The sequence below is a fragment of the Oppia nitens genome, unplaced genomic scaffold (assembly GCF_028296485.1).
Source record: "Oppia nitens isolate AA-2021 unplaced genomic scaffold, nextdenovo-longstitch-racon4-pilon3 scaffold28_pilon_pilon_pilon, whole genome shotgun sequence".
Taxonomy (NCBI): Eukaryota; Metazoa; Arthropoda; class Arachnida; order Sarcoptiformes; family Oppiidae; genus Oppia; species Oppia nitens.
In genome coordinates this window covers 43,019-63,826 of record NW_026533208.1, presented here as the reverse complement: position 1 = coordinate 63,826, position 20,808 = coordinate 43,019, and the positions used below count along the sequence as shown (strand labels likewise).

The 20,808-nt window shown below is 30.8% G+C and overlaps 4 protein-coding genes across 4 annotated transcripts; 2 read left to right on the top strand and 2 right to left on the bottom strand.

The window, feature by feature from the left end:
- The first annotated feature begins 5,469 nt into the window (after positions 1-5,469).
- On the top strand, positions 5,470-7,194 carry LOC128954509 (E3 ubiquitin-protein ligase RING2-like). The gene is made up of 3 exons (XM_054300094.1): positions 5,470-5,749; positions 5,831-6,359; positions 6,467-7,194. Exons 2-3 carry the CDS (start codon positions 5,855-5,857, stop codon positions 7,015-7,017), a joined length of 1,056 nt encoding a protein of 351 aa, XP_054156069.1. The 5' UTR covers positions 5,470-5,749; positions 5,831-5,854; the 3' UTR covers positions 7,018-7,194.
- Positions 7,195-7,735: 541 nt separating this feature from the next.
- On the bottom strand, positions 7,736-9,116 carry LOC128954589 (derlin-2-like). Its single transcript, XM_054300190.1, has 5 exons — positions 8,761-9,116; positions 8,590-8,655; positions 8,321-8,488; positions 7,952-8,238; positions 7,736-7,840 (listed from the first exon to the last, which is right to left on the bottom strand). Exons 1-5 carry the CDS (start codon positions 8,854-8,856, stop codon positions 7,753-7,755), a joined length of 705 nt encoding a protein of 234 aa, XP_054156165.1. The 5' UTR covers positions 8,857-9,116; the 3' UTR covers positions 7,736-7,752.
- Positions 9,117-11,683: 2,567 nt separating this feature from the next.
- On the top strand, positions 11,684-16,629 carry LOC128954560 (serine/threonine-protein kinase Tao-like). Its single transcript, XM_054300155.1, has 13 exons — positions 11,684-11,706; positions 12,440-12,646; positions 12,713-12,827; positions 12,900-12,971; positions 13,078-13,225; positions 13,301-13,782; positions 13,879-14,052; positions 14,135-14,338; positions 14,430-14,738; positions 14,811-15,419; positions 15,508-15,660; positions 15,725-15,907; positions 16,016-16,629. Exons 2-13 carry the CDS (start codon positions 12,630-12,632, stop codon positions 16,256-16,258), a joined length of 2,709 nt encoding a protein of 902 aa, XP_054156130.1. The 5' UTR covers positions 11,684-11,706; positions 12,440-12,629; the 3' UTR covers positions 16,259-16,629.
- Positions 16,630-17,715: 1,086 nt separating this feature from the next.
- On the bottom strand, positions 17,716-20,808 carry LOC128954513 (integrator complex subunit 7-like). Its single transcript, XM_054300100.1, has 2 exons — positions 20,721-20,808; positions 17,716-20,641 (listed from the first exon to the last, which is right to left on the bottom strand). Exon 2 carries the CDS (start codon positions 20,617-20,619, stop codon positions 17,716-17,718), a length of 2,904 nt encoding a protein of 967 aa, XP_054156075.1. The 5' UTR covers positions 20,620-20,641; positions 20,721-20,808.

Sequence of the window (20,808 nt, the reverse complement as noted above, 5' to 3'; positions counted from 1 at the left end):
GTCCTGAGAGAAGCCAACACTGGATCTGACGGTTCGCAGGCAATAGCTCTGGTACTACACACACACACACACACCAAATGCCACTCTATTATGTCATCCCTGTTAGGACCTCCTCTATAGTGATCACACACACCTCCCTCTTCCTTTTGCTTTAGAAAGAATAAGAGAGAGAAAGAGAGAGAGAGAGAGAGAGAGAGAGAGAGAGAGAGAGAACCCAAAAGAAAAAAAGTTGACAATCATTGCAATCATTGTTTTTAAAGAGTTATTATATTCAACATTATAAGACACATACAGTCAGTCAGTTATTATTATTAACGTTATTATTATCAACGACTTTGAAAAAAAAACTTTTTTTTATATATATAAACATTTCTGTTCATTCAATTCATTGATGATAATTATTCATATGCTTAGCACATAATACTATAATAGCTATCATAAAAATTTATTATGACTTTTTTTCATAGAGTTACGCTTAAACTTTAAATATACAGTATATATATCTATATAAATATTATCAATGAATGACTCGTCTATTTTATATATTTATTTATATATGTWCATTACAACACTATTGTGAATACAATAATAGTGAATATTTATTATTATCTTATATCATATCATATAAATAAATAAAACATACACTGATTATATTTGTATGAATAATGATTGCTTCGGCATTTATTTATTTATTTGTGTGTATTTTTGTCCAAATGATAATTTTTTTCAAACAATTAACTTAAAACCTGATATATATATATATATAAAGTATAATATATATTTAAGTATTGTCTCAAACAAATGTATATACACTGTATACTGTAAGCAAAATTATGATTGCAGAGACAATGAAAAAAATATAAGAGAGTCGACATTGCAATTATGACCATTATAATGGTTATGTATATTATATAATATATATATATATATATATATATATATATATATATATATATATATATATATATATTTGCATTTTTCCAAAAAAGCTTACAAGTAATATAAACTAGGTTATGCAAAAATAGCTCCCAAAAATATTGTTTTAGTTTTGTTTTGTTAAACASTWMRTTAATAAGTTTATTCAACTATAATATTTTTGCATTATATTATTATTATTATATATATAATCCATCCATCGGCTAATTGTATATTAATATAAAAAATATATATATCTCATTAGACTCTATTAAATCAGTTATCACATGCATGATATCTAATTAATTATTTTTATAATAATTATATAATTAAAAAGAGTCTAAATAAATATAATAAGCAAAAAAATAAAATAATACAATATATAAATATAATTAGACTGTTTTTTTCATTTTAATTGTCTAACAATGGTTGCTAACTTATTATATAATAATAATAATCCTAAGTGTAGGCAAATTTTTTTTAGACAATATGCCAATTATAGACAGTGTAGACTAAATAAACTGTTTTTTGTTGTTGTTTTGTTTTGGATATACACACACAGAATAAATGTATTATTTTATTTACAGTGAATTTTAAATATATATAGAGAGAGAGAAAAAAAATTGTGAAAACATAAATTTTTGGTTTTTTACAACAAACAAAACAAAACAAAAAACATTTATCTGTTTATTTATCTAATATGAATATCTAATAGTTTAKGGAAAACTATTAGAAAACAGTTTTGAGATTATATGATATTATAACGATAAATAATTATTCACACAATTTGTTTGTATATATATATCTATTTCAATTTTTTATTTTTAAATTAAACAGATACATAAATTTTTTTCTTCCACTCACACACAYACACACACAATAAATAAATAAATATATATATATATATGAATATTATAAGTACAGTATATTAGACAGTATATTATTATAAGTTCAATATTTGTTGCCCTGGTTAGATCCCAGAACATTCTGGGCTAGGCTAGGCTAGGCCAGGGATATCATCTAAGCTAACTAAGCAAATGTCACACATTTTATATACTACCGGGGACTCTAAGGGTTTCACTTTTTAAAGTTTTGCAAGTGGTAATACAGTATATAATATATATACTGTATATGCAAATACCAGTTTCAAATATATATATATATATATTAGTAATGTATGTGTAATATAATCCCAAACAGATTAAGATGGGAACCAATTTGTTGAAACCAAAGATCTTATTGCAAAATGAAGAAACAAAAATCTTTTATTTTATTTTTTTTTGGTTTTTGGTTTTTATTTGACCGTTTGRTTTATAGTTTTCAATACACTTTTGTTTCAAACAGTTAGCAAAATGTGAAATATTATCTCTCAATATATATATATATATATATATATAGGGTATAGAAAATATATGACCAGAAAACATTGTGGTGTGTGTGTGTGAGCCCAGTAAATGCAAAAATATAAAGCACTGGTATTTACCAATTTTTAGTCTACTATATATGACACTATTATAYATRTATACTGTAGTAGTCCATGTGAAAAACCTAACTGTTCAACAACAACAACAACTACAGCACCGACTGATCTGGATTTTTTTAATGTTTTTATTGACCACAACTGATATCTGTGCAGCAAAAAAGGCATTTACAGTATATTTTTTGATGCAAACGTTTTTTTTCTCAAACTATTTTCACACAAAAAATAAATATATAAATTTCTGTAAATAAAAGACTGTAATGTTTTCAAAGTCACATAATGTTGTCAACGCGAAAGTCATCAAAAAAATAAATAAATAAAAGTTATATAATGTTATAAACAATGCTAATGTATTGTATGAGAGAAACTGATGAAATAAAAACTTTTTTTTTAAACAATTTTTCCTCTTAAATATGTTATATTATGATGTATAGCTATTTCATAAAAAACATATTGTTGATATAGCATATGAAAAGTTTATTTTTTGAATATATACAATAATGTATACAATACAGTATGTATATAATTATAGTTATGTTTGTAGTCGAGAGAGTCGTTAAATTTTGTCGAAAAAAAATTTCATAATTGATGTCTTGACTTGACTTTGATAAACTCGATGCCATAGATAGAGACAGTTGAAAATTGCTTAAATTAGTCTATTTTTGGTCACCTAAATGCATGTCTCTGAGCACACCATCACCACCAAACACTACTACTCATTATTATTATTATTATTATATTTTTATATTTTTAATTTTGATGTCTCGTAGAAATGTGTTACTATTACTACTACTACTACTATTACTACAGGAAAGGCTCCATTCATTAGTATTTTAGTAGTAATCTTAAAATATGTATGTCTTTCACTAAAAACTTATATATCTTAAGGACAAGAAAGAAGAGTAAGAAGACAAGAGATACGAAAGAGAGAGAGAGAGAGAGAGAGAGAGAGAGAGAGAGAGAGAGAGAGAGAGAGAGAGAGAGAGAGAGAAAGTAAATCTTAGAAATACTAATGAAGACTCTTTCCTGTTATTGCATCTGTTATTACATGTGTTCAAAGCCATCAAAATAAAAAAATTTTGCCAAAAAAATTGTGACCATAGGATGTAAGCAAGGAATCAGTTTAGCATAAAATTATAAAAGCTTTTTATTTTATTTTATTTTTTTAAATAATCGATTATTAATAAAATTCAATTCCGTTATCTATTAGTTTATATCTGTATATATAATTTCAATGTTAATGACTAAATGAATAAATTTTCCATTAGATATGTACAGTATATAATAAAAGCTCAGCACCAGGTGCTCAGCAGCACTGGGAATCCCTGGTCACCAATGATTTTTTGACTGAAAACTTTTAACTGAAAAAGGAAATTGTGTTGAATTTCATCAAATATATAAATAATATACAATAATATATTTATTTATATATATCTGTCCGGAAGGCCCATCAACTGTTTTGGGGCATAAATCAAGATTTTTACTATTTTTTTGGGTGACTTTGAAATATATATCCATATAATTATTTTTCATGAATTTAAGGCACACTTTCCTCTTTTACTAAATATAATCAATTCAAGTGCTGCTGCCATAAATCAATGCACCGATTTGTTAAACTAGACAATCGGAACCTAAAAACTTGTGTTTCCCAATACATAAACTGTATATTTACACAGTATATACAAAATATATTCAATATATTTATAATAAACACATTGATTAATATTTAAACAAACAATAGCTATATTTAGATATTTTTTTATGTCTGCCAGTAATACCAAGTTCAGTATCATCACTGATATGCATCATCAGTACTAACGCAAACTTTATATATATTTTGGTTTTTTATGATCCCTATATAAGATTATTATTTATTATTTTTTTAAGACTACTATCATTAAGGAAAATATGCATATAATTTATTATTAGACATTTCAATGGTATATACARTACAGTATATAYATAGTATATATATGCTATAAATTATAGCCTATAATACACAAAAATTTTTGTTATAATTAATAATTATATATTAAAATAAATTATGTATACTTTTGTRGCCACACATTTTAAATATGATAAATGATCATGGTCAATTCTCTATTTTAAATTAATAACTTCCACATCTATTTTTTTGTCGCTTTGTTAGCCTGTGAGACAACTATTTTATTTTTTATTTTTTTGTCAATCAATTTAATTAAATTATTGCATTAATAAAATAATTTATGATTTTTTTTTTTTTGCTATAATATTGAATTTGTATAGAAAAATAAATTTGTATGTAATTGATTATTATAATAATAATAAATTAAAATTAATTTTTGAAACTTTTGTAACAAACAAACAAAAATTGATGTCTTACTTAACTTTTTTTTTTAAAATCCCAAATTATATGCAAACAACTGTTTTGTTTGGGGATGTCATAGATTTTATCGACAAAAAAAACATTCGCCTCTAAACTTCCCGACAAACCCTTTTGGACATACATTTAGGGATATGTCAAACACATATATCAATATATATGATATATATTATTATTATACACCCAAACCGTTGGTCACCCTAAATACCCTCTCTTTCTCTATCTCTAACTCCTAATGATAAACTTGTAGATAAAATAATGGATACATAATATAGCGTCTAATATATGGTTTAAGCGGTAATTTAAAAGCATATCATATATTCTCTGTGTGTGTATATAATTGTAATATAAGTTAACTGCAAAACAAAAATCAGGAAAAAACAATTGATAAACTAATTAAAAACTATTATACAAATATCTTAAATGAGTATTTAATAATCTAATGATTTTTTAAACGATATCCTGTGTTATTGAATAATATACATTAAAAAAATTTATAATATAATTTATATAACTTTAARAAWWTTTTTCTTTAAAATTTTTTTATTAATTATAACCACAAAATAATAGCCATTGGCTATATGTCAGTGACTATTGCTATGCAATGATATTATAATACTGTATGTAATATAATAATTATTATTATGTAGAAAATATAGGAACATTTATTTATTGCACTTAACATACAATCCCTCTTATGAAAGCCAGTGTTGTGTTTGCTTTCATACTGTATATACATTTTAACCGTAATTATTAGCAATACTACTGCAATAATATGACAATAAAAGGCTAGCATTTAATATATATAGACTATACTGTTGTTTGTGTTATTTGATTGTTATTTAACATTCAAAATATTATCAACGATTGTATTGTGTATTTGATTTGATTTGAAAGACAAAAGACAAAGGAAGAAGTAGTAGTAGTCGTAGTGGTTATCACTGGTATGTGAAGATTGTCTCTCATCGACTTTGAGTGACCACCGATATAAGGTAAGTGACGGTTAGGATCTGTATAATCGCGATATAGAGATCCGATTTAGTGACCATTGAATTAAATTTATGATTATTTAGTTGACAACACACATAGATAGACACATGATGTCGGCCAACACCGAATCGGTAGTGACCGGCAAGACATGGGAACTGAGTCTCTACGAACTGCATCGGACGCCGCAAGAAGTGATTACCGATGCAACAGAAATTGCTGTCAGTCCGCGTAGTCTACACTCGGAACTGATGTGTCCGATATGTCTGGATATGTTGAAGTGTACGATGACTACCAAAGAGTGTTTGCATCGTTTCTGTCAGGAGTGTATCATAACAGCCCTGCGAAGTGGCAACAAAGAGTGTCCCACGTGTCGCAAGAAACTGATCTCGAAGAGGAGTCTGAGGCACGACCCGAACTTTGATATGTTGATCAGTAAGATATATCCGTCGCGGGACGAGTACGAGGCCCATCAGGAAAGGGTTTTGGCCAAACTTAACAAACATCACTCACAAAATTTTGTCAACAATATCGAAGAAAGCTTACGAATACAATCCCTGAACAGAGCCCAACGTTTCAAGAAGTTTAACGACGAATCGTTTACCGATAGACCAGGTAATTGACTGTCCAATCGGTCCAATTGGTTATCGGCTTATCACCAATTGATTTCTGATTACAAATTTCTAATATGTATTATCTTTTTTTTCGTTTTGATTTACCAGACTCTCCCCAATCGATGAGCGGTGATTCGACACCATTGACACATAAAAAGAAGTTTAAAATATCTGAAAACGAGTCAAATTGCGGTTCAAATCATGAAAACGATGGCAACGACACAGATGGTACCGAAACAGAAAGATCGTCATCGAGTACACCGCTAATGGATGTACAAAGTCCGCCACATTTTCCCATTTATCACGAAATTGAACTCGTCTTTAAGCCGTTTCCACAGCCGGGCGGCGACCAACACGATCAGGTGTTGACACAAACGCGTTATATTAAGACGACAACCAACGCATCGGTCGATCATTTAGTCAAATACCTGTCGATGAGACATATACTCGACTGTTCCAATGGCGGAACCACCCAGAAGGACGTTCGGGAGTCATCGAGCGATGCATCGTTATTCACCATTTCGATAGCTTCGGGCAGTCCTGGCGAGTATAAGATGCTGTCCGGACCTATGACTTTGAATGAGATCAACGATAAGTTTTGGAAAGTTAACCGACCTCTGGAACTGTTCTACGCTTACAAACTCGAAACTGTTTCTTGAGTTGTCTCTTTAGAGGGCAACCCAATGGATAAAAAACCCCTTTTCAGCCGCCCACCCCTCCCCTTTGGCTATTGTTTCTCATTTGAACACACATTTGACTCACACTCACTATCATATAATCATTTAACTTTTGTATTTTTTTTGTCCAATCATTTATTTACCGCATTTACATACGGTATATATATATTATATTCTCTATACATATTTATTTTTCCTTTTATTTTGAAAGTTTAATTAAAAATATATAGTAATTAAAAATTAAAAGTTGAAAACCATTATCAAGTTATACTTCGGCCAACAAACGGTGTGGCCAACAAATGTTTACGATGATGATTACCGGTACCACCAAATGTGTGGTCGTATTTGGCACAGTGGCCGAGTCAACAAACGGTAAATAACATTAAACAACAACAACAACCAATAATAATAACATTTAAATATTTTTAATATTATATTATGAAAATACACATTGAAAAATTATACATTGGTTAATTTAATAATAATAATAATAATACAATTTTTGTTGTTGTAAAACGAAACAAAATGAAACATCATTGGTAATTATAATTGACCAGTTTATGAGAGCAAAAAAAAACAAAACAAAAAATGATAATAATTATAATATAATAACAAATCGTTAGAAATAAATCTATATATAAATCTTTTATATATATATATATATATATATATATTTACAGTATATATATATACTGTATATCGTATATAATATGTCAATCATTGTTGTTGTCTATTATCGTCAAAATTGAATCTCTCGGGCCTTTCCTCAGCCAATGGTTCCTCTTGTGATTCAAATAAGAATTTTCTGTAAATAACATAATAATAATAAAAAAAAAGTATTGTATTATTAATAAATTGTAATTTTTTTTTGTTGAAAAAAATCAATTATCGATATAATATATATATATTATCGTACATAATCTTCGGTGTTTCTAATATCCTGAAGCCGCCCCTCTGATTGGGAAATACATCCTCCAGGAAGTAGTAGACGTGTCCGACGGCAATGCCCATCAGGTCGACCAGTATGGCGTTGCCGAGTAGTAGCGAAAAGGCCAGCAAAACCCACGGCAGGTAAGGAGCCTGAAAGTTGAGCAAACCGAAGAAGTTCATCCGTACGTATGGATTACGTCGGGACCAGACATAGACCAACATTATGGTGAATGCGTGGCCCAAGAATAACAGATTGACGAAGAATGCGATTATCTATAAATTTAATCACAACAACATCATGGGATCAATTAGTTTTTTTTGTTGATAAGATACTCAACAACAATAGAAAACATACAATCATAAGAATGGCGCCGAAGACAAACATGTAGAAGAAGTCGGCGGTACGCGCCCTAAATGATCCTTCTTCTAACATACGACAGTATCGATAGGTGAAGATCAGATTAAATAGAAATGTGAATCCAAATGAACCGAAAAACAGGAAAGTGGTCACTAATCGCCATAACTGGTCAACAAAACAAATCAAATCAACAAATCAATCGACATTAAAAAAAATACATATCATTATTATCATCGACATCATCATCGGTGACCACTACTGCTAACCTGATAGTTGCGGAAAATGAGTACCGGATTAAAGTACAGTTGAAACGGCGATATGATGTCAAGTTGCTGAAGAAGAAGGAAGGAATATAGAAGAATGGATTAATTATAATTATCTTAAGATTATAATAACAACAGCAAAGAACTGGATGGTATGGATGGATGAATACATACGACAGCAACGGTGGTCAATACACAGGCGGTAGTGTAGGCCCGAGTGACGGCCGGCATTGCCAGATAGTCTTGCAGTAGTGTCTGATATGCAGCCATTGATTATTTTTGAAGTTTTGAGGTTTTTTTTTAGGTGTTTAACCAAATAAAACAAATGAAATAAAAACAAAAAACAAACGAAACAAATGTTTGTCGTTTTTTTGAATGTCTTCAACAACAACAACACCAACAACGACGACAATAACAATCACTTGAATGTCTTCACATCGGAAAAAACGTAAACATAAGATGTGTTCAACAATTGAATGACACAATCGCTCACTCAATGAATGACTCGTTGGCTTCCCATTGGTTTATAACAACAGTACTGTATATATAACATACACACTGTGTGTGTGTATAAACAGTGTATAACATAAGTTATATACCAAATACTGTATTAATAATATTTAACATTTATATACACGGCTTATGAGCTATCGAAAACTCGGGCCCTTTTTATGTATATTACATATGTTTTTTGTGTAACTATATCTCTATTAAATAATTATATAATTACATAAATGATGTCGCATTTTTTAAACAACACATGACAATATGGTATCTTTTATAATTACCAAATGTAGCACAAAAAACATAAGTAACATAAATAAAAAAGTACCGAGTTTGTTCTGAAAATGTTTAGTGTACAATATTTTTTTTTTAAATAGCATTGCATTACTCATAGAGAGATTTAATAATTATTGTGTGACTAAACATTAAATAATTTTTATTATTAGTTAGTTTTGTTTATTGAAAAAATTATATATAAATTCAATTTTGTAAATCACTATTAATAATATACTGTACACTGACCATAAAAATTATTGATGATATAGAAAATTCATAATCAATTATATCATTAATTTTTTGTTTGACAAATAACAAATTTGATAAAACATTTATTATTTTTTTTTGTTGTTGGTTTTATTAGTATATCATATCTATCTCTATATTTAAAAACTTATTTGTGATTTTATGTATTTAATTTGAAACCGTTTTTATATTTAGAAAAAAACTTTAAAAATTTTATTAATTTAAAAATTTGTTTTGTATTTAATAATTATAAATTATTGTCAAACAAGTCTATAATATTTATATTGTAATCATTTATAAATTAGATTTTTATTTGATATAATTTAGTAAAATTATTATTTTTAAATATTTAAATTTTATCATAAAAATTTATATATATAATTTTTTTARAGTAAAATTATTATTATGCTACTCTAATATTTTAATCATTTGGTAATAGTTAACATTTTATTTTATTTATTTTATTATTTTTTTAAATTTGTATAGATTTTGATAATAGTTCATACAGTATATTGATATTATAATTTTATTGATACTTAAAATAATTTTTTCAATGATTAATGAATATAGAAGTTATAGAAGTGTGTCATTGCTAGAAAAAAAGTTTTTATAACTAATATTTTATTTTGTTATTAAAATTAAATATTTTTCTATAACTATTATTATTATTAATCATCATTATTATAATTATTTATAATACAATATGATTTTTTTTATTATATACGATAAAAAAACTATACATATATATATTTAATAGCAGCTATTAATTTTAATCTGCATATTGTACACACAAAATAATTGTTAAATAACTTTTTTTTTGTAATATTTATTTTGTTGGTTACATTGCAAACAAAAATCATAAAATGCAAAATAATTGGTACAATAATTAGCTAAATAATTAGACACATAATATATCATACATGTATTATACTTTTATATATTTTTTAAAAAAATAATTTTATAATACTATATACAGTATATAAAAAATAAATAAATAGTCAATAAAACGTGTGCTGCAATTAAATACTATTTAAATATTGTATAGTTTATTAACTAATATAACAACATTATTATTATTTTTAAAAAAAAGTGTGCAAATATTATTGGGAGTGTATATGATATTTAAAGTTAAAAAAAAACTAACACCAATAACAACAAAAATATTATATGATATTTTTAAAAAAAATTAATATTAATAGTTATTTATAGTTAATAAGCAACAATAAAAAAATGTTATATACTATTAATGCATTAGAAGTGCATTGAATCACAGTATTATTATTATTAAATAATAATAATCAACATTTCAAATGATAAGACACTATACTGTACTGTAGTATAGTATCCACTGATTGACAGTCAATATCGAAATTACATTTATATATATATATATATAGTTATATTCAATACAAGCATTTTGATGACAGCAAGCGCTGGGAATTTTAAAAGCACCGAAAGGGTGTATATTATTCAATAATATATATATAATATTAATAGTTATTGACATTACTATATATACAGTAATAGGACATGCATTGAATGCCTAACTAACTAACTAATCATATACTGTATAATACATATATATATGAAAAAACCACTGCAAAAACATTGTACACTATTTTGTTATTTATTTATAATACAAGTGTTGTGTGTATATATAAATTATATATATATATACTGTACGGTACGGTATTCAATACAYAAGCGCTTATGTATGTGTAATGCATTTTGGGTATTGTTGTTAATAATATAGTGACAGTGTTTGTGTGCATCCCTTGTGTGTGTGTATATGTGTTGTGTGTCTGCACTTACAGTACAGTCAGTCAGTCCTCTCTCTCTCTCTCTCTCTCTGTATCTCTCTCTCAGCCATCTTGTTATCCATCGTTTGCCACATTTGATGGTTTGTTTGTTTTAATTGGTGATCATCACCAACACAGACATACAGACCAAACGAGACGATTGGACAACACATAGGATACGYACAGACACACGACGGATGGCCGTAACCATACGGTCGGTGTCGTCGCCAATTGTCACTATTGCCGTCGTCGTCGTCGTCGTCGCCGCTTTCGCCGCCGCCGGACACCAATGATGGTAAGCTTACACASACACATATCATATATGATAGACAACAATATTGGTTTWCATCATATGGATCACCAATAATCGGATCCATGACTATATTGTTGTGTCCCCTCCACCGACACTCTCATCTGTTTGACACCAATTGCTCGTTTTGGTTACACTTCCTCAATGGTTCACATGATTTATCTATGCTATCGATGATGTCATCTGTGTGTSTCTYTCTCTCTCTCTCTCTCTCTCTCTTTATCACTGATGTGTTGATGTCTTGAGCAGCCAGTAATCAAAATCAATTGGTTTCACGGGTGTCCCCATACGGGTTGATGTTGTTGTTGTTGTTGTTGGTGATGATGACAATGACAGTCAATGTAAACATACAGTGTTTTTCAYTCATCGACTCTCTCTCTCTCTAACTCTTGTCTTATCTTTTTTTTGACAAGACTTTTGATTATAAACACACAATTCAATCAATCAGTGATTTATATTTATTTAGACAACAAATCACTTTTGTGTTTATTATTATTAATTGATTTGATATATCATTGATTAAGTTCACAGACATTCCTCARCATATCCATAGATATCATAGAAATATGTATTTTTTTGAAACATTTATTTTTTGATACTTTGTTTTATTTCTATTTTTTTAAAATAAGTTTTTGAAATATTTGATGAAAATATATATATATATCATATATATTTCTAATATAATTATTTTATTTAWTTATTTATTACAATTAAATAGGAAATGCAAATACAACTATCCTAATGATGTATTTTAATAATAATAATAATAATAGCGATAATATGRTCTTAAGTCTTGACCGATCAAATTAGTGGATCGGATAGTTGTTTCCGATTTCAAGACAATAATAATAATAATAATAAACATTTTATTACCGAAAAAAAAAACAAGAAAAAAACCAATTGAGAGGATGCCTTCGTATCCAAGGTTTGCATWAMTTTTTTTTTAACTCCCAATACTATCGGTATATTTATTTTGAMATTTCATTTCAAGGGTCGGCAATCTTAAAGATCCGGAAGTGTCACTATTGTTTGACAAAGAAGATCCCGAAAAGATTTTCACAGATCTACGGGAGATAGGACACGGAAGTTTTGGTGCTGTTTATTATGTAAGTRTWWTTATTATTGTTCGGTAAAATTATMCCACATTTTCTGACCATTTTCTGATCGCGATTTTSTAGGCCCGATATGTTCACACCAATGAAGTGGTTGCCATYAAAAAGATGTCATTCACTGGCAAACAGTCAGTCGAGGTTTGGATAAAATGTTTTTTTCTCTAAATGTTTTTATTATAATAACATTTATWATWATAATAATAATAATAATTTTTTAATGTTTGAATTTTTTTTTATRAACCAGAAATGGCAGGATATCCTAAAAGAAGTAAAGTTTCTCAGAAACTTAAGACATCGAAACACTATTGAATATAAGGGTTGTTATCTGAAAGARCATACGGCATGGCTTGTGATGGAGTATTGTTTAGGTTCGGCGTCCGATATAATTGAAGGTAATATYAATAGTTTTTTTTAAAAAAAAWAWTTTAATATTACCCTAATTTTTAAAAATTTAATTTATAATTTAGTTCATAAAAAGCCATTACGAGAGGACGAGATATCTGCCATTTGTAACGATGCACTCAATGGTCTGGAATATCTTCATTCTCAGTCCCGAATACATCGTGATGTCAAAGCGGGTAACATATTGCTCACTGAAAACGGTACTGTCAAACTGGCCGATTTYGGATCGGCTTCACTGGGCTGTCCGGCCAATTCGTTTGTGGGCACACCGTACTGGATGGCGCCCGAAGTGATATTGGCAATGGACGARGGCCAGTACGATGGCAAAGTGGATGTCTGGTCGCTCGGTATAACCTGTATAGAGTTGGCCGAAAGGAAACCGCCGTATTTTAATATGAACGCCATGAGTGCCTTGTATCACATCGCCCAAAACGATTCGCCACAACTGAACCCGTCGGGCGACTGGTCCGACCTGTTTCGTAGTTTTGTTGAAACCTGTCTTCGTAAGAATCCAGTMGATCGGCCCAACTCGACAAACATTTTAAGGGTATAAAAGAGATTTTTTTTTGTCCGAAATTTTGATTTAGTTTTCTTTATGTGAATTATTGACAATTTGTTTGTTTGTTTAATTACAAAACAATAGCATAGTTTTATAACGCGGACGCGATCCCAGACCGTTATATTAGACTTAATTAGTAGAACAAAGGCTGCGGTCAGAGAGTTAGACAATTTGAACTACAGAAAGATGAAGAAGATATTGATGGTCGACACACGTGAAAATGATTTGCATAATCACGATCTCGACAACGATATACCCGTATGTCTTTTTAAATTGATGTCTTAATAATAAACAATTTTGTATGTATKAATTGTTGTTGTTTTTTTTTTTTGGTGGACAGGAGGATGAATTAATGGCCAATAATAGTAAAAGCAATTCAGTTGCCAGTTCTCATAGTCGCCAAAGTGGAGGCATCAGCGCCGGCAGTCAAAGTAGTAGTACAAGTAGTCTACCAGCGAATTCCGATGCAAACGATTCTACTTATAAATGTCCGGTTTCTTTGAGGAGAGAAAGTGCCAGTAGTATGAATCGGGTTAGTCCTTCGGTAAGTACCACAACAACAACAACTGATAATTTTAAACTTTATTGCCTAATAATCTGACGGCTGATTATGTTCTTCATTATGTTATCTTAAGAATTCATCTGCAAGTTTGAATAGCACCGAATTAGGTACCAATAATTTTGCCACATTAAGGACGACATCGATAGTTACCCGACAGCTCAAAGAACATGCAAAAGAAAATCAAATGCACGAACAGATGTCTGGTTATAAACGAATGCGAAGACAGCACCAGAAGGCTATACTTCAGTTAGAAGGCAAATGTAGACAAGAGATTGAAGAACATAAACAAAAATTAGATAAAGAATATGAAACACTATTACAACAGTTTAGTAAAGAATTAGAAAAATTACAATTAAGACATCAACAAGAATTAGAAAGAAAGGTTAGTATTGGGTTTGATTGATATGTCTTTAAGACTTGTCATTTAAATAATGGTTTTTTGTTTGTTTTATAGCTCAAGACAAACGTTGCTTACGAACGAAAGCTTAGTAAAGCTATTCTTCAGCAGCACGAAGAAGAACTGAAAAGGTTTCAATTGCAACAAAAACACGAATACAAGTTCGTTAAGGAAAGACTAAAGAGAGAGTTGAACAACGATTCCATTTCATTCAAGAATCAAAAAGAAAGTCTTCAACGAAGTCAGAGTTCGGCACTCGAACGGCTACAGCACGAGCACCAGGAGTATCATCGACAGGAAGTTCGTAAATTTAGGCGACGAAAACTTATACAATATCATCAACTGGAACGGGATCTGCTCCGGGATGAGCTCAATAAACGCCAGAGTCAACTGGAACAAGCACACTCGATGCTGATGCGCCATCACGAAATCACCCAGGAGCTCGAGTATCGGCAACAACGGGCTGTCCATCAGCTTCGGGACGAACAGATTCGTAAACAACATCAGACAGAGTTAGCCAATCAACAGGAGTACAATCAGAAGCGTGAGAATGAGTTAAGGAAAAAGCATGCGCTGGAAGTGAAACAACAACCGAAAAGTCTTAAGCAAAAAGAATTACAGATTAGAAAACAATTTCGCGAGACTTGTAAAACACAGACACTTCAGGTATTTAATTGAATGATTATATGAACTAATTTTAATGAAAGTGTTGGTAATTTTTTTTTTTTTTTTTTTTTTAATACACTACTTGTAGTATAAGGCGTGGAAAACGCAAATATTGAGCTCAACACCAAAAGATGAACAAAAGAATGTCATAAAGAAGTTAAAAGAAGAACAGGTGAGAAAACTGGCACTTCTTGGAGAGCAATACGAACAAAGCATTGCTGAAATGCTTCAAAAGCAATCGGTATGTCTTTTAAATTTGTTTTTTATAAAATGTTTTTAATTTTTTTATTGTTGATATTTAACAGATACGTCTGGATGAGGCACAAGAACTCGAAGAACGCCAACTAAAAGAACAGTTACAACAAGAATTGGAACTATTGATTGCTTTTCAAAGCAAAATTCGTATGCAATCAGAGGCTCAACGAACTAAAGAGAGACGTGAACTCGAGGAAAGAGTTTCTGTTCGACACTCATTGCTTGAGAAGAAGGTATAYCACAGACAGACTGAGAATTAAATTGTTTTCAGATTTGTCGGAACTATTTATTAATATTTCTCTTTTTTTTTTTTGTTTGTTTGTTTCACTTCCAACAATCAGATGGAACTCGAGAAACAACAGTTTCAGGACGAAAGAAATGAAAGACAGCGTATGCTTCTTGAAAGGCAAGCGCACGAAACGGAAAGTTTTGATTTGGACAGCACTCGCCAAGGATTCAATGCGTTGGCCATCGCCGAGGCATCGATCGAGTGTCTCGGCGACGACGAGGCCTCAGTCAGCGGCTCGATGTTGTCATTGGCTCACAGCAATAGTGCCACGTCTTTCACGCACACAGCCCTCTAGCACGCGCGTGGGTGCGCCCGCGCCGACCTCATTGATGGCCAACATTTTTTTCTCTCTCTTTATCTGCATATATCCTTTGTATAATAGTGTACATAAAGAAAACAAACAAACAAAACATAATAATTGTTAGACAGAGTGTGTCTGTATGTATGAGATATATATATATCTCTAATATGGAAAGGATTTAAAAGAAAAAAGGAATCGAAAGAAAGTAAAGACAAACAAAAGAAAGACATTTTCATCAGTCATTGGATTAGTTCGGCTATTGTTTTGTGTTTGCTCTTAAAAAAAACTGAAAATTGTTATTGAAATGCACTTTTGGTTTTTTTTAAAGATTTATATTTAAAGATAAATATTAATATTTCAAACGATTGAAAAAGAAGAAATGGTTAACTTATTTATATATATAWATATAGACAATGAGATCAACTCACTCACCAAAAAAAAAATGAGATGAAGAAGAAGTGTTTCCATAAGTTGGTCTTCCATAAGATGACTGTAATAATAATAATAATGAAAATGTTTAGTGCAATGATTAGTGATTTTTTTTATTTAATAATAATAATTAATTTATAATTAAAAATATTTCTTTTTTATATATATAAAAAAATAACAAATTGTTCCAAAATCTTGTCGTATTTGAGTAGACATTCACTACTACTACAWCTACAGGAGGGGTACTCCATGTGTGTGTGTGAGATGACAGGACAGTCATATTTTTTTCGGGATCTGTCATACTCTCACTTCAACTCTATTCAAACACTACTTACAGTACACATACGTATAAATAATAATAATAACTTAATAATTAACGAATAATAATAATAATAATTTTTTTCTATTGAATTGTCATATCAATAGAGGAGAAGCCATTTGATGGGAAAAAATGAGTGAAAAACACACACTTTTTTTAAAAATAAATAATCACTTATTGTGTAATAACTAATGTAAAATATATTATTATATAATATATATATATATATTTAAGAGAAAATGCATTCAAATCCCAACACTTTTTTATTTATATATAAAAAAATAATTTTGTTTTTACCTCAAAAAAAATTGCGATCACTTGTCATTTCAGTCGGTGTTTCAAATGTTGTTTTTTTAATCCAAAAACACTAATAACTTGTATTACTATTATTATTAATTAATTAATTAATTAACTAACGGTTTGTGACACCCATTGAAGTCGTGTTTTTAAGTTTTAAGAAAAAAATAATATTTAATTATTATTATTAGTTTGTTTGCAACTAAAAAATAAGTAAAGGAATTGTTTTTTTTCTTCAAACAATTTTATGATTAGAAAATTTCTTAATATAAATGGAAAACTTTTTTTTAAAAATAAAAAATAATTAAAATATACATTTTTGTCATATAGTATATTACATTTATTTTTTATAGTTTGTTAATTGATATTATAATTTACAGTAAAATAATTTCAATTAACAAGAATCCTATTTAGAGCTCTGGTCGTCCATGACTTTAGCCGATAGCGACATATTAGGTCCGGTCTTCCATTGGGACTCATTCTCATCGATAATGGAGGTCTCGATGTTGACAGAGTAGAGACCAGCGATCGGCAACAACAACAGAAACTGAACCTGAAAGTAGTCGTTAAGAGGATAGACCACTGATTGTTGGGCTACGTTAGTATCGGTGCTCTTCATCAGCAGTTGTTGTTCACTGTTGTTGTTGGCATTGGCGGCCCGAGTAATGAGTACTGCATTAACCGAAATCAATACTTTGCCGACTTTACGGATTTGTTTCTGGGTTTTCGTATTGATGACAACGCCTTCGATACGGAGCGCAAAATGACTGTTCGTATGCAATGTCAGATAATCGCCAGATTTCGGTTGCGGAGAGACCGCCAGTTTAATACACGTATTCTGTACGGACTGAAAGTAAAAGCGGGGAAAAGATAGCGGCGCCCGAACCATCTGTACACTGATTTGTTGCAACAGTTGTATCTGTTTGCTGCCAATCGTTTCATTGGGTGTTTGCAGCGATGATACCACAAAGTTCTTGTGGATCAATGTCGAGACAGTACTGCAGACTTCGATCATTGATTTATGTTCTAATGGTAGACAATGAGTGGATGATAATTCTGTTTTTGTTTCAAATGGATTATCTTTGGACACAACCATTGCATTGAGTCGATTACTTTGGAACAGATTCTCGATGGCTTCGGCCAGTATTACGCAACTGTTTTGTATTAACTGCAACTGTGACAGTGTGTTGTCGTCGGCGTTGAACGACGACTGATACAGTAGACTATAGGATTCGGCCATTGATCGAAACTCTTTGGCACTCTTGCGCATTGCAACCACTATATTACCGCACTTTAGCAGATCGTCGCGAGTGGTCAACGCTGTCGAGGCGGCAATTGCCGGCGGCGGCGATGTCTGTATCAGTCGACAGCATTGTTGAAARTATTGATGGGTTTGTAGATATTTTAGCCGTAGTTTAACGAATTCGCATTCAAATCTCATCGGATTGTTCACCGAAATCGATGCCTTTAAATGGGTTAGTCCTTCGATATAAAGTGCTATCGATGTTCGCAAACTTTTATTCAGATCACTGGCCGAATCTTTAATCAAAAAGCTTTCGGCTTTCGATATATTAACCAAACTTTTGATCCAGAAATGAATACTTTCAATCGGTTCCATATAAGTGACCAGTTTGTCTAAAATCATTGACGCCATCAGATGTTGGCCGTAACGCATAGCTTGTCTGACAATTTTGAAACAACTCCACAAATCACGGCCTTTCATCAGTCCTAACAACTCGTTGGCCATCAATTCATCAATGTTTGTCCCTTTCTGTAGATTCAATTGAAAATAAATTGATAGCAGATTTGAAAAATTTGAATTTTCATTTGGCGATCGTTTGCTGTCTTCAATTGATTGTTTTGCACTCAGTTTGATTAGCTCGAGTATATCATCGCCGGTAGCAAATGTCTCGTTGGTTGAAACTGTGGAATTGATTGCACAGATTACCTCAGATGCCATTGCAAACCATAGAGAATCAATTTTGACAGTCATTATGACAAATCTTAACGATTCCGTTATCTGTGTAATCGATGATAATTTTTGCGAACGACACAGACTATGAATACATTGGAAAACACTCTTCAGTGACAATCTATCGATTTCGCTGTAGTTGTCATCGGTGGTCATATGTGATAATAGAAACGATTGTATACAACAACATGTTTCTTGCATAACATCGATATTGACCAAGAAATTGGTGTTCAAATTCAGCGAAATGTTTGTCAAAATTGAAATACAAGTCGAGATCAGTTCAATACTTTGTTCGCAATAAACACTTGTAATACAAATATTAATAATTTTGACACTCATTTCACTGTAATATTGCGGTTCATCGGAGAATAGTGTCGGCGATGCAGTCAATTGTGACAAAACAGACAGCGATCGACACAACAATTTTGTATCTCTTTTACTAGTTTTCCTATTCTTCAGATTGACAATAGCGTCGACCAATGCCGAAGTACTTTCTTTTTGCCACAAATGTGGACGACTTGTGGCCAATGATTTCAAATCAGATAAAACCGATAGTTTGACATTATTTCGAGGATCGTTAATAAAGTAGTCGAGCAATACTTGAATCTGATCTGGTATTTGGGTTAAGGAAACCGATGCAATGTGTGTCAGCACATGAAGATCACTGCAGACAAACTCCTCAGACGGATACGTCTCAAGCATTTGCAAACAATTTTGTCGGACTTTGTCGGCGACTTCGCAATCAAAATGAATATTATATAAAACTAACAAAAGCTTTGCTTTGGTTTCCAACGGAGTCGTCAATCCGTTGATCATCGAAAAGATTTTCGGATAAATATTGGCCGCAAATTCCGTAGACTTGTCGGCAAAAGCAGCAGCGGCTTCAATGGCGGCCAACACTTCCAACTGGTCATTCGAGTCCAAACTATTACGGATATAATGATGAATTGATTTACGATTGCAGACAATACGGGCCATAGTGGCCAATGTCTTCAGAGTTATGGTTCGGGCCAACGGATCATTCGAGTAGGTGACCGAAAACAATCGGCGAACAAATTCATCGATGTTAACAATTTTGTCCAAATGTTTTTCACTTTCGCGCATTACGTGCAATATGAGGACACGTAAAAAATTGGATCCGGTTCGGTAGACATCCGATAGTTTCAATGAGGCCGAGTTGATCAATATCGGGAACGGGTAGCGCTCCATCAGAAACGGAAATCGGACAATTGACTCGCACTGGTCGCCCAATACTGCCGACCGTAAACCTTTGTCCAGTTCGGTAAGCATTTGGTTGGCATCCAGATTGGCTTCCGGGTCGCCCGTCGGCACATTCATGGTCTGTATGTTTGTCTGTCTACTGTATAATTGATTGCAAATTCAAAACAATAATTGTTTGCAAACTTTTTAATACATTATTATTATATTATTATTATTACTTAATAATTATATATTAAGCCATAAATGATGTCCTCTTTAATGGCAAACCCATTGATCGTTGACATTGCTATCAATACTGATAGTCAA

Bases quoted from the DNA above. Each gene is read 5' to 3' on its own strand.
- LOC128954589 (XM_054300190.1), bottom strand. From the start codon at position 8,856: ATGGCTGCATATCAGACACTACTGCAAGACTATCTGGCAATGCCGGCC. The intron at 8,489-8,589 runs GTTAGCAGTAGT...TTTGTTGACCAG, and splicing joins TCATTTTCCGCAACTATCAG to TTATGGCGATTAGTGACCAC. The intron at 8,239-8,320 runs GTATGTTTTCTA...TTAAATTTATAG, and splicing joins TCGGCGCCATTCTTATGATT to ATAATCGCATTCTTCGTCAA.
- LOC128954509 (XM_054300094.1), top strand. From the start codon at position 5,855: ATGATGTCGGCCAACACCGAATCGGTAGTGACCGGCAAGACATGGGAA. The intron at 6,360-6,466 runs GTAATTGACTGT...TTGATTTACCAG, and splicing joins ATCGTTTACCGATAGACCAG to ACTCTCCCCAATCGATGAGC.